Here is a 15,175-nt window from a genome sequence, read left to right on the forward strand (position 1 = left end):
TCTCTGCAGCCCTTTGTTGCTTATGAACACCTGTGATGCCTGCTTTAGAGCCACAGACATTAGTGTTTAGTTTCTTTCTTAAAACCAAGGTATAAAGGATGGAAAAATGGCTCATCAGTTAAGGCACTTGTCTGAAAAGCCTAAGGACCAGGGTTCTATTCTCTAATATCTATATAAAGCCAAATGCACAAGGAAGCAAATGGTCTGAAGTTCGTTTTCAGTGTCTAGAGGCCCTGGCCTGCTCATATTCTCTCTCTCCCTCTCTCTTAAGTAAATGATAAAATATTTAATAGAAATGCCAAGGGGCTGGGGAAATTGCTTAGTGGTTAAGGCGCTTGCCTCTAAAGCCAAAGGACCCAGGTTTGATTCCCTAGGACCCACGTAAGCCAGATGAGCAAGGTGGCACATATATCTTGAATTCGTTTGCAGAGGCTGGAGGCTCTGGTGTGCCCATTCTCTCTCTCTCTCTCTCAAATAAATAAATAAATAAAAATATACACGTTTAAATGAAACACCAAGGCATGAAAAGGTAGAAATGATTAGAACACAATGTATTGCCCATTTCCTCTAATTCAATTCAGTGATCTTAAATCAGCTCAAACACACACACACACACACACACACACACACACACACACACACACACAAACACACACACACACAAAAGCATGCACGCACATGTGACTGATAATTAAATTTATTTTTTTGCTCCTTTTCTATCACATAAAATCATGGGCAAAAATATACTTACACTTTAAACCTGTTCCAGAAAGCAATGAGCAAGAAAAAAGAGGATGTTGTATTAGAAATATTGTGCTCACTGTTTTAAAACATAATTTAGTTTTTGAGTAATTTACGGGTTAAATTCGAAATGACAAGGAATTAATGACATGACAGGGAAATTCAGTACTTCAATTTGGACAATGACAAGGGGAGCACCCCATCCTTACTGCCACACCTGTACAAGTGCAAGGTGAGTGCCCACACATTGCAACCTACTGAAACATTCATCCTAGGGAAGTAAAAAGAAGTGTGAACATTATTTTTGACAGGAAAAACAAAAGCTAAAGATGATCTGATGTTTACTACTGGCTTGTTGGTTTACTTGGCATGAGCAATATTGACTTATTAATATCAGGATATAACACCTTTGAGAAGTAGTTGAATGAAAACAGATAACGGATAGTTCAGAATAAATGTTGACATTAATACTGGATTGATGGCTTGCTGATTTAAAGTGGTTTTGCCAGTTTGTTTACAGCCTTAAGTTCAGTATAGTAATTGATTTATTATGTAAATGTGAAGCACCAATATTTTCACCCTAAAAGTTATATTTAAACTTCACAGTCCATTTGTACTGATAATTTCCACTAAATGGCTTCACATTTAGAGGATGCTATTGGAATTTCAGTACAGATAAACTTTAGTGTATTTAATTTAAAGATGCTGATTTGAAAAGAAATATATCAGTGTCAAATCTATAAGGAAGCTCTTAGTATTTTCCCAGAAGTTATTTTAAATGATGAATAGTCATTTTACCATTATTTCATAATTTTGGTTCTATCAAGTAACTTCTATAATTTTTAAATGATTTATGGTGTCTTTTGTGACACATTGAAGGCTACCTTTCATAGTCAGCTCCCCATTTTTTCAAACAACCATCATTAGGAGTATATTTAAAATGTGAAGCTCTCACTACCAAGTTTATCATCCTAGTGTAAAGCCCAATGTAATCCTATCCTATCTCAATTATAAATATTTAAGTTATAATTACTTGGTTACTTTGAATAGCCTAAATATTATTTTAAACATATGTATTATAAGTGGATGTATTTGACTGTGGGAAAAGGAAGATAAAAACTATGTAACAACATGTGCTGTCATATATCACAAAATAGGCTCTATCTAGCAAGAATATTCAAGAACAAAGAAACCACATGGAGTTACAGGTGGAATGGTGCACTTCAGAATGCTTCTTCTAATACACATAATGTGTAGTTACTAATGTATAGTTCTTTCCTTGGAAATGGACAAAGTAAGAACGACATTTCTTTGTATTCTCTCCGGGGTACCTATGGCCATTTTTTTTTTGTATGTTTGGTTTTTGTTTTCTGAGGTAGGGCCTCACTCTGGTCCAGGCTGACCTGGAATTAACTATGTAGTCTCAGGGAGGCCTCGAACTCATGGTGACTCTCCTACCTCTGTCTCCCAAGTGCTGGGATTAAAGGCGTGCACCACCACGCCCGGCTACCTATGCCCTTTTTTATCAGGCGACTCTTAACCTAGAGAGGACAAAGCAGGAGATAACACTCATTATGGGTGAAAAGCATATTAGGACCCCAGGGCCATTAAGCTATCTGCAGGAAACTCATAGGAAGTTACACTGTTTTTCCATGAGTAAAATGATTTGGTACATGAAAGTTAATGTAATCCAAGAGGGGTCACACCCTCACATTTTGCAACTAATGAGCAAACTGCAAGTGAAGCCACTTTACCAGAGCTGATTTCCGAAGCTCTTCTTGAGGAGCTACCCACGTCCACCACCCTCAATACTCACTGTCTGTAACTGACCAAGACGACCAGGATGGCGGGGACACAGCAGAGGATGATAATGAAGGCCAGAGCCAGGAGGGCCCCTTCTGTGTACCCCAAGCTCTCCCCTCGCTTCTTTATGCTAGTCACTGCTTCTGGAGTCCGGATTTCCAGAATGCGTCCTCCCTCCCCGTAGTACGGCTGGAAGTCTTTATTGATATCCAGAAGCTTGCCATCCAAAAACCTTTATTGTGAGAGAAATAGCAAAACTGATGGCATTAAGAGAGGCCTATTTGTAAATTAGTAAAATATTTCAATATTTGAATTAAAACACACTGCCTGTGTTATAATAAGAAAATATATATGAAAAGCATGAGCAATAAAAGAAAACTGACCATACATCTTCATACAAATATCAAGCCACTGCACTCACCCTGGCAGAACAGACTGGACAAAACAATCAGTTTCAGTTGAACTTAGTATGTTGAGATACAATGTTCTAGTTATTCAGATGGAGTAAAATGCATAGTCAAATTACATAGTACAGTTTAAAAATCACATTGATACATCATGTCCCCTTCTATGATGTCTCAGGAGTAATCCTACAAACACAGTATATGACAATACCCATTTGCTGCTAGCCAGACACCAGCATTGTGATAGATAAAAATTAAAGAAACTAAACTGACTTTCCAGACTCACAGTGAGTGTCTGTCTTCCAACATGCCCTCTTAAATGTCAACATTCTCAAATTTCACAGTAAGTACTAATAATATCTCACTCAGAGTCTCACAGTGTAAAGAAAGTCATAACCACTAATCATATTGTAGTATGTGCAAAGCTAATCCTTTTCTATGGAATTAGTATGTATTGTATAGTACTTGTGATTATGCAGCATAAATAAGCTGAAAATATTTTAAAGTTATATTAAATAATATAAAAATAATATCCTAAATGTTGAAATACACAAAAGAAAGTGAAAGCAAAACATAGCTGAAATTTTCACCAATAAAGTATAATGGTGGTTGTGAGAGACCAGCAAAGCATGTGGAGGTGTGTAAGAGCAGGCCAATGTGAGCTGACTTTGAGTTATAGAAGTTCTGGTGTGCTTTGCATAGGAGGGGAACTACAGAGAGTTTATTTCAAAATATAAGACGAAAGTCCTTGAAGAGGTAGACAACCTGATTAAACCATTACCCAATGTATACATGTCCTAAACATCACATGATATGCCCATAATATATATGATTTTATGATTTTGTGTATCAACAAAATGAAGAAAATAATGTGAAAGCCAGATATGGAACTTTTAATTGCAGAACTGTGGAGCACAAGAAGAGGATCGCCAGTTTAGGCTAGCAGGACAGACTTTCTCAACAGTGTAAAAATAAACACCAGCTTGGGCTAGAGAATGGGACCTTGTCTGAGAATATTAAAAAAATAAAAATATAAAGCAAAACATAGCCAAATACCATGTTTGTATTTTTATAAAATAAAAGTATATATGTACAAGCATATATAACATGATATATATATGCATATATTATTTAATATGCTAGCATACTCATTTATGTCTTTTTAATACGTTTTTGCTCATATTTTCAGTGACAATATGAATTTTCCATTTAAATTCAATTACTATCCTGTTCAAAGAACAAAGAAAATATGAGATACTTAGCATCAGATGTTTATTCTATAGGCCACTTATTAGTTTTCCAATTTAAGAAACCTAACAGACAAGAGTATCCAATTTTATGTTTGTTGTTACATACTTTCTTAACTAAAGTTTCTATACTACAATATAAGGCAATTACAATGCATTTTTTTTCTAATCTACTTTTTTTTCTTTATGTTTGTTTTTTTGAGGGAGGGTCTCACTCTAGCTCAGGCTGACCTGGAATTCACTATGCAGTCTCAGGGTGGCCTTGAACTCATGGTGATCCTCCTACCTCTGCCTCCCGAATGTTGGGATTAAAGACATGTGCCACCACGGCAGGCTTCTAATCTACTTTTATATAGATAAAAATGTACTTCATAGCAATATCCTAGGCCATGTTTAGATGTTGAGCAAAATATTTAGCCATTTTATTTTAGGGCTTTATTAGTTAAGTGAATAGACTGAGAATTGTATCACAGAAAACATATTTAAATCATGAGAAGGATTGAGGATATGGTTCAGTTTGTATATTGCTTGCCTGATATGCCTCAAACCTTGGTTTATGCAGAGAAATCGGTGGTGGTGGCACATTCCTATAATCCCAGAATTTGGAAAATCAGGAATTCAACATCCTTGGTTACATAGCAAATTCTCTTTTACCCTATCTAAACACCACAACAAAAAATCTGGGAAGGGGCTGTCTAGATAGGTCAGTGGTTAAGGGTGCTTGCTTTACAATGTCTGCCAGCCTGGGTTTGATTTCCCCCATATCCACATAAAGCCAAATGCACAAAAATGGCATGAGTCTAGAGTTTGTTTGCAGAGGCAAGAGGTCCTCACATGTTCATCCATTTTCTTTCTTTTTCTATCTCTCCCTCAAATAAATAAAACATTTAAAGAAAAAAGTTCAAGGCATAATGTTCTTCATGTTAATCTTTAAAACAAGGTAAACATAATTAAAAGATAGGTACATTATCAAGGAAAATAATACTAAAATGTTTTATCACACTTAAAACCAATTTATGTAGAAATTGCAGTAAGGTGATAGATTTCAAACAACTCAAAAGATGTGTTCGATTATTATAAGTACTGCATAAACCACTTTGGAAGTCTGGTCCTAAATAAAATCTAAAGCTAATTTGTTTGGATGGTGATCTATATTCCATCTGCATTTCCCTTTGTTGACTAGAGTACTATATTTCATATGCCTCAAAAATCTACAGAAGACCAGGTGTGGTAGTACACACCCATTATCCCAGCACTTCAGAGGCTGAAGTAGGAAGAGCACTGTGAATTCGAGGCCAGCCTTGGGTAGTGAAGGATTTACAGGCCAGCCTGAACTAAAGTGATACTCTGCCTCAAAAGAAAAAAAAAAAATCAAGATCTAGGAACTAGAGTTAACAGAGCTATGGCCTTGTCTCAGAAAAACAAAGTAATGGTTGAATATCATACTTAATAATAATATCTTTTTAAATGGTCTTGATATTGAATTAGTATTTTATTGCCTCTAAAGCAGGAGCAAAGAATTTTTATTAATTAAAAAAAATTAATAATCTCAAAATTTATGTACTTTAACAAAATGAATATATAGGTATTTACTAAATAAATGTCCACATATAAATAATCAAATTATATATATGTTTAGCATGTATAACAAGCAAAAATAACTTATCAATATTTTTAAGTTGAAATTACTTTTATATTTGAATAGAATTTCATGGCAACAGCTTCAGGACACTAGGTGTCACAAGAAAACAGCAAAATTCAGAGAAGCTTAAAAACTAGGTGCAGAATCTATACTAGCATTCTATTTAGGATTATTCTATCTGTGTGTCTTGAATTTATAATTCATATACTGAAGTTCACATCAGGGAGAGATATTTCACAGAGAAGACAACATGGGAGTTTGCTACCAGCCAAGTCAAAGGGAAAACTAGGTTCTAATTTTGCATTGTAGCTATAAAAGTCTGGATTTCTTCTTAACTTTCAAACTGAAGCAATTGTTATGTGCAAACCCTTCACCAATAATCCATAGTTCTCTTACATACAGCCTGGGTTGGAAGCAGAGTGTGGAGTGCTATCTGGCTGTACTACCACAGACCCTCTACTGCAAAGGATGGCAGACCTGATGTCACTCCATGTTTGACCTGCAAATACAGTGTGAAACCCTTGGATTTTCATGGTAAGCACTTACTCATAGACTCAACTTAAATTACCCATGGGTGCTACTGTCACTTTGTGGCTGTGGCAGACAGAATCACTTACTTGAAAAGCTCATTTCTATCGATGGCTCTGTTGGTCTGGGGGTCAATGGCATAGACAGTCAGGTCACTTTTGGTGTAATCTTCTAGAGAAAAGGCATCCCCATGGCGGCGGGCACCAATGGAATCCACTACCACCTTGGCACCAGGAATTTGCTCCTGAACATAGCGATCCAAGATCCTGTATATTAAACCAAGTACAAACATGATGTCCTGACAGGCTTTCTGGGAAGAAGAATCACCCTCAACTTAAAATAGCATTTAGAAAGTCAAAGTGGCGACAAACGGGGTTTGCTCTGTTTACTCAATAGGAACGGCTGAAAAATCCTCTATAGATTTTCAGTATTAACCCCCAATGATACTGGGAAGCAAATAAGGAAGAAGGAGGCTATCAACCATGTTCTATATAGGTCTACAGTTCTGAGCTTATGATACCATTTGAGCTTTTAAGTGGCTTATGGGAAATGCCAACTATGTTATAAAAACAAAGATGTCTGCACTTGAAAGGGGCAATGGGGCATTGGGAATCTTGACTTCACTAGGCACTTGATATAAAAAATTACACTTCCCACAAAGGTCTGTAATACACAACATCTTAGAGAACATTAAGATGTAGATAGGGACCTGTTCCTAGGGATATAAAGATCCTTAATGCAAGACAACAATGGAACAGCAGAGATATGTCAATCTTGATAAATTAAAATATTAATCCAAGATACTGTATGTAAATCTCTGAAGCTCTTCAAATGAATACAAAAATATAATGGATGTGAAACATAATCTCACATGAAATGAATTATATTTAATATAACAGATAGAAATGTTAACTAATGGATCATTTTTTGGAAATTGCCATTTTTTTCTACTTCCATAACTTGAGTTTAATTGAAAACACAAATTACTATCATGTAGGTTATTTGTTTTTCATATTTCAACAATAAAAATTTAACCTATTTTCATTAACATTTTATTAATAACCTTTGCATATTATTATCAGAATGTGTAGTAAATGTCTATAAGTATTTAAATATGACTAAATTAATTGTAACTATATGTAATCTTTCTTGAGATTGGGTTTTTCTATGCACTCTAGATTAGCTTAAAACTCCATAAATAACTCATGGAATCTGAACATGGTGGCACATACCCCTAATTTCAATACTTGAGAGGTCAGGGCCAGAAGATCAGAAACTCAGTATCATCCTTGGCTATACATCTAGTTTGAGGCCAACTTGGACTACGTGACAATCTGTCTCAAAATAAAGAAAAACAAACCAACAAAATGTGTAGCCCAAGATGGCCTTAAACTCACAATCCTCATGTATCAGACTCCTGAGAGCTGGAATTGCATGTGTCTGTCACTACCCCAGGCTTTTCAAAATTCATCTGTAGATTTTTCTAAAATCTATTTTTAAATATTTTATTTATTTATATATTTGAGAGAGGGAGGAAGGCACAAGGAGAGAGAGAGAGAGAGAGAGAGAGAGAGAGAGAGGGAGACTGGGTACATCAGGGCCTCCAGACAGTGCAAACAAACTCTAGACTCATGCACTAAGAAGCCTAAGGACCCAGGTTTGATTCTCCAGTCCCCACATAAGCCAGATGCACAAGGTGGCCCATGTATTAGAAACAAAGAGTAAAGAATAATGTAAAAACATCCCAACCTCATAAAGTTCGCATGAATATTGCAAGACTTGTATAAGGTAGCATGTATTAGGTACAATTGGCTGTCCTGTTTGTGATGCTCAGGACACTTCTCTTAGTTTAATATCTTGTCCATGATATAGACATTTATTTTATTATTATTATTTTTTTGTTTTGTTTTTTTTTGAGGTAGGGTCTCGCTCTGGTCCAGGCTAACCTGGAATTAACTCTGTAGTCTCAGGGTGGCCTTGAACTCACAGCGATCCTCCTACCTCTGCCTCCCGAGTGCTGGGATTAAAGGCGTGTGCCACCACGCCCGGCAGACATTTTAAATAAGAGCATTAATTTAGCATTTTGAAAATTTAACAACATTGTTGGCACATTGCAGTATACACAGAAAAGCATAGTCTTGGCTGATTGCATTTTTTATATTGCCTCATGTTGTTTTAGTGTTATGTGGATTTAGCTATGGAGAAAGTAAATGAGAACATAATTGTGCCATTTACTTAAAAAGAATAAACTGAAAGGTGACTGACCAATAACAAAATGAAAATTGCCTGGAATTTAAATTCTCAGCAGCAATGTGTTATTTAAAATACAAGTAGTACTGCAATGGGGTCAGGAAGACTAGTGTTCTACACAGTAAATATAGCAACAGTGTTGGAGAAAATGTGGATTTATGAAGTGAATCTAATATTTAGAGCCTCTGTGAGAAAGGAGAAATCTCCCTAAGATCTGGCTTCACTTTTGATCTACTTTGACACGCATTATAAATAGAACAGAGAATCGGTGATTCCAGAGTCCTTCTCTAATTCTTTCCCTAATTATCTATGACAAGCACTCTTTTCTCATTTCACAGGAATGTCTTGCAAAATAATATTGTTGGGTAAAATAAATAAATAATCAAACAAACCTAGGTAGTTTCCAGATTAGAGTCAAAGCAAAATATTTGCAAAGGCAAGGACAGAGGTAGTACACCAAGGAGAAACACAGCCCTGCAGATTTAGGTCAAGCTCTGGAAGATCAGACTTGACCCAACACAACTTTCTTTCCTTAGTTCATAGCCCCCAACACACCTAACCATTTCTCCATGATAGAGATTTGAGACAGAAATGCCATCTTTATTTTCTGAAATTCCAGTCTTGATTAAATCCATGTCTTTCAACTGATTTCTGTCTCTAAGTTTTTTCAGTAGTACAGTGAACCCCAAGAACTCCAGATTCTGGTAGTACCACAATTGAATATACAGTAGAGGAATATCTGCCTAGGATAAACTCCTCAGAACAGATAGGCAGCTGAGTTCAACTTTTAAGAAGCGAATAATGTGCAAATGAGAGGTGATAACAGCATGGGGTATAAAATAAACTTTAAACTAGGAATTTAGTGTTACAGTTTAAAAACTCTGTATCTTCCAATAAATATTGAAAAGCATATTATTTTTCCTATGTAGATAGTAGTTTTTAAAATCATCAAGTAAGTGTATCAATAAGCACCTGGTTATTTTACTTAATTATTTTGGAATCAAAGCGTTTTTGGTAGATAGTTAAATTTAAATGTATACCATCATCTTACCCAGAAACCTGTATATACATCTTCCAATAGTTTCGGCCAGAAATTGAATGTTAAAAGGTAAAGTTTAAGGGTTTTATTAGAATAATTGCATAACTGAGAAAGGTATTCACTCATGATTGGTTTAAATTTTTATACTAAATTTGTAAGACAGCCATCTCTTCACTTAGTTATTTTTCAGTCGAAATAAGTCAAACTAAAATTAATCATTTGATGAGCATTTCTGACCTTTCATGCTGAGCCAAGAAAAATAGGCTAAACTTTTAATTGGTTTTCTCTTCCAAGAAGCATCATCAGAGAGAATCTAGACATGTAGACTAAAATTCAGCATCCCTTCTTACCTATTTTTTTTTTTTTGTCTTTTGAGAATTTACTGATCTCCTGAAGTATGTGACACTCCTTTGCATAATGTAAATTAGCCATGGCCACCAAAAGAGGGTGCTGTAAGGAGGTCTGTAGACCTCCATTACATATCTGTCACCCAGCAAGTGTCTACTTCTTGGGTTTACTTCAGAAATTTGCATTTCATGACGGTGCCTATCCTTTCCTTTCAGTAAACAGTAAGAAGGAAAGCTCTACTTCAGGAACATGTTAGTAATTTTTCAAAAGCCAAGGTAAAAGGATGGAAAACATTGTAGATGGCTGAAGGATCTGAAAAGTAGGCACTCCTAATATTCTTAAACTCCATTGTTCCATAAATATAAAGCCATATAAGCTGGGCATCATGGTGTATGCCTTTAATCCCAGTACTTGGGAGGCAGAGTTAGGATGATCACTGAGAATTCACCACCACCGTGATACTACATACTGAATTCCAGGTCAGCCTGGCCTAGAGTGAGACCCTACCTTGAAAAATCAATAAACCAATATACGTGTGTGTGTATTGCTATATAAACTCTTCCCATGTAAACCCTAAGTAACGCTCTGGATTCTCTATTGCACTGTGGTCCACTGTACCCAGGGGGACACTTTCTATATCACATAGGAGAAAACCTTCTTCTCCTAATGTTAAAATAGAACTAGAAAGAGTTGTTCATTTCTACCAGAAATGGTTTGGTCTTTGAATGTTGCAACTGATTGTATTCTTTTTGGATTTGCTTGTTTACTTCTTTCACTTTGGCCCTAAAATGGAAAAATCCAGGTTTCTGATTACTCTTTGTGGTGTCCAGAGGCTTTGTAGCATTTCTATTATTGGCTCTCATGGTAAGTTCCTCTTTCTGTTTTTGAATCTTCTGAACTCATTTTCTATGTTTTTATCATGATTCACTGTGTGACTCACTGTAAACTATTTTAATTCCCTTTGGACTAAGGAGGCATATTAAGAATTAAATTTAGTCTTAACTGCATATAAGATAAATTAATATATCTATAACAGCATTTGTCTCACTGCTGATGCAAACTGAATTTTTTACATAAACAAATGGTTAAATTTCTCTCATTAAGATTCATAGCATCAACTGAGATATACTGTGATGAAACTGGAGAATATTAAGCGAAGAATCAAGACTATGATGCAGGGAACACAGGATCAGCTCTTTGTTCTGAACTTGCTGCCATGTAAAACATGAATTTATTAATCACTGTATGTTTGGATTATAAAATAATGAACTTTGCTCATCTGATAAAACTAAATTACAGTTCAGTTGTTCAGAGTATGTAGAAAAAGACAAAAAGCTTGCGAGCATAAAGAGGAATTTTCAAAGGAATAATGGCTCACTGTATATTTGGAAACCTATGAAAAGCAACTGTGACACAATATTTTGATAGAACAGAATATGATGGCCCTCACTTTAACATTGTAATAGCTTTGAAATTTTTATAACTTATGCAGAGTCTTTGAAAAATAAAGTCTACTGATGATGTGATATTTCAGGAGAATAAAACAGAGTAATAGTATTTTAAGTTACCTAGATTACATATTGTTCTATTTCTCTCTCATAATTTCCAAATACTGTTGATGAAAATATAAGGGGCTAGGAAAGTATGTTTCTCATTGTTTTCTTGATTTTTTTCACTTTACTATTATGAATAATAAGCTTTTCTATAATCTTAGGAAGTCATATGTCTATTCAAAATGTTTGTCTTCATCACATTACTAAGATTTTTCTCTATCCTTTCAAAATATGAAATAGAATTAAAAAGTTAAAAGTATTAGAGTCAAGGCATTGACATCATTATCATACATGTCCCTTAAGAATTCAGTTGGTGTTCCTTTTCTCCAATCTCTTCTTCAAACTACTATTTTCTCTTGCCTTTCATTTGGCTCTTTTGAGACAGGGTCTCATTCTGTATCCCAGACTGGCCTGGAACTCACTATATGACTCCAGCTTGCTTTGAACTCATACACATTCTTCTGCCTCAGTACAATCTTGCTATATTCTTAAACAGCACACTTGCTTTAACTATGTTAATTTTCTGTGCATTATGCTAATTTCAATAGTAATTTTAACCCTGAACTGACTAGAAGTAAAAGTCAGCAGAACATTTCAAAATATAGGCATATAGGATTTTCTGACTATTTAGAAATAGCACTCCAATAGCTCAGGAAATAAGACAGTCAACAAATGGGATTTCCTGAAGCTGAAAAGCTACTGTTTAGCTAAGGAAACCATCAACTAAGTTAGGAGACAATCTACAGAATAGAAAGTCTCCACTTGCTGTACATCTAGTAGAGGGTTAATATCAAGAAGATACAAAGGCTGGGTGTGGTGGCACACGCCTTTAATCCCAGCACTCGGGAGGCAGATGTAGGAGGATTGTCATGAGTTTGAGGCTACTCTGAGACTACACAGTTAATTCCAGGTCAGCCTGGACCACAGTGAGACCCTACCTCAAAAAAAAAAAAAAAAGAACTTAAAATACTATGCAATAAAAAACTAATCAAAAATGAGCTATGGAACTGAGCAGGGAGAAAAGAAATAAAACATGACAATTAAAAAAATATTCAGGGCTGGAGAGATGGCTTAGCGGTTAAACGCTTGCCTGTGAAGCCTAAGGACCCCGGTTCGAGGCTCAGTTCCCCAGGTCCCATGTTAGCCAGATGCACAAGGGGGTGCACGCGTCTGGAGTTCGTTTGCAGAGGCTGGAAGCCCTGGCGCACCCATTCTCTCTCTCTCCCTCTATCTGTCTTTCTCTCTGTGTCTATCGCTCTCAAATAAATAAATAAATAATTAATTAAAAAAAATTCAACCTCTTTAGCTATCAAGGAAATGCAAATTAAAATAGCTTTGAGATTCTATCTCACAACAGTGAAAATGGCTATCATCAAAAAAAATCAAGTGCCTCTTCACTTTACCAAGTGATGCTCAGTCTGCCATGTTTTTTGTTGCTCTATTGACAATAGCTAAGGAATGGAATCAATGTAGAAGTCTGACAACTAATGAATGGATTATGAAGTTGTGGTATACATAAACAATGGAGTTTGATTAAACTGTAAAAAAAAAAGAAAAGAAAATTACTAAGTTTTCAGGAAAATGGATGGACCTGGAAAAATCTATGCTAAGTGAGAAGAACTCAGGCTCAGAAAGACAAATACTATATGTTATTTCTCATATGTAGATCCTATCTTTAAAAATTGAGATTTGCTTTATAAGTTGAAGTAATATTCAATAGTAGTGTCCAGAAAGTTATAATGAGGCATGGCAAGAGGAGAAAAGAGGCAGGATTAAGGGAGGTGTTAGTAGACAGGGTGTGGAAAGATCTTAGTGGGGCACAGGAAAGTGAGAAGGAGAGAAATGGGGAGGGATACACAAGACTAAAGACCTTATAAGTAAATCACATATAAGTTTATTTCTTCATTAGTTAATTAAAAATATAATTAAAATGAGAGAGTTTTTATAGAAGTGTCCTATTTGGATGGAGAAAGTTTTACCTTGAAGCCATGGGTTGCTGCAGGTAAATCCCATTGGTAGAGATTAGTCACCCCATTACCCCACCCCCAGGTGAGTTATTAGTCATAGAGGATGATAAGACACTGAACACAATGCAGGCTATTGTCAATGCTCTTGATTCCTCATCAGAACTAGGTGCTAAGACTCTATTGCTGAAAATATCACATGCTCTCATCAAGAAATCAAGCTATAACAAAGTTGCAAGCCATCTCACTACTGGCTAAGTGCCATAGTGCTGCAAAGTGTTATGTAGGCTGCTGAGAGAGAAAAGTCAATAACAGTATTAAAAAGGAGTGAATTTTGAAAGATACACAATCAGGGACTAGAGAGATTGCTCAGTGGTTAAGGTGCTTGCCTGCAAAGCCTAAATTAGACCCAGGTTTGATTCCCCAGCACCCATATAAAGCCAAGATGCACAAGGTAGTAGTGTCTGGAGTTTGTTTGCAGTTGCTAGATGCCCTGGTGTGCCCATTTTCTCTCTCTCTCTCTCTCTTCCTTTTTCTCACATAAAAGAAATAAGATTGAAAAATTAAATTTGGGTCTTTGATCAATTAAAATGTGTTTTTAAAAAAGATGCAACCAACTAGTCAATCAAAATATACCCAAGTTTAACTAACTGCTCTCTGATTGGTTTGAAACATGCTCAATGGAAAAGAATTCATGCACTATAGTGAAAACTGAGTCAACAGGCAATGTTTTAGAGGGATGTAGGTTCTGGAGAGAAGCTGTCATTGTTCTTTGGCCAACTTGATATGTTAAGCCCATCAAATTGACTTCCAAATGTGAATGTTTGTGCTCACTGACTAATAGTTCTCACTTTTTGTTACAGAAACTCCTTTTGTAGATGGTTGTGAATTCTAGGGAGAATCAAGACTCATCAAGGTGATGAGAAGAGACAGCTCAATGTTCAGCAGGAGACAAGTCATCTCTAACACAGTCACCAGGGATCAGGTAACATTGCAGAGGTGGTGGCAGAAAGAATATTAGTGCTGCTTTCATTGCTAGCTAGAGAAGCTTCTCCATAGAGGTGATGGTACACACTGGGGAGACTCTAAACTCATCAAAGAGGCTGTTGAGAGCTCAACAATAAACAAGCTTTCTCTATCACACCATCCAAGTCCCAGAGAACATTGTGGAGTAAAAGAAGGAAATAACATAAGAGTCATCAGGTGGGGAAGTGTACTTGTGTTACTATTATCTGGACATGAACAGACTAGTGCACTCATGAGCTCACATTGGTTGTTATTCTTCCCACAATATCTGCACATTTTTGAGCCAATCAACATTGTGACAGGGAGGATGGAGAAGGGCAAATGGAATGAAGCATCAAAATAGGGGGAGTACTACTTGGAAAGAGGAGGTTGCTCAGTGAAATGAAGCTTGGGTAAGGGTAACAAAAGGGAATAATGGGATTGTAATACAACTTATAGAATTTTCATGTATTAAAGTTCTCAGTAAAAATGTTGGCAAAACATAATGTAAGGATGTTTATACTTTGCTTCAAGAGCTGAGGCTGACCTCCAGAAAGGAAATATAAGAATCCTCCACCTTCAGGCTGGAAAGGTGGCAGAGTGGTTAAGCTCTTGCCTGTGAAGCCTAAGGACCCTGGTTCAAGGCTTGTT

General features: G+C 36.1%; 1 protein-coding gene across 5 annotated transcripts in view; it reads right to left on the reverse strand.

Moving 5' to 3' along the window:
• Pcdh15 (protocadherin related 15) overlaps positions 1 to 15,175 on the reverse strand; it is a 1,075,820-nt gene that overhangs the window by 21,636 nt on the left and 1,039,009 nt on the right. For all 5 annotated transcript variants that reach the window (XM_045137141.1, XM_045137139.1, XM_045137140.1 and 2 more), the window contains 3 exons: positions 6,455 to 6,631; positions 2,558 to 2,776; positions 752 to 760 (listed from right to left, as the gene is read on the reverse strand). In XM_045137141.1, the coding sequence (XP_044993076.1) occupies positions 752 to 760; positions 2,558 to 2,776; positions 6,455 to 6,631 (405 nt within the window). The remainder of the gene's footprint in view (positions 1 to 751; positions 761 to 2,557; positions 2,777 to 6,454; positions 6,632 to 15,175) is intronic.

Source organism: Jaculus jaculus, chromosome 18 (genome assembly GCF_020740685.1).
Source record: "Jaculus jaculus isolate mJacJac1 chromosome 18, mJacJac1.mat.Y.cur, whole genome shotgun sequence".
In the NCBI taxonomy this organism is placed as follows: domain Eukaryota; kingdom Metazoa; phylum Chordata; class Mammalia; order Rodentia; family Dipodidae; genus Jaculus; species Jaculus jaculus.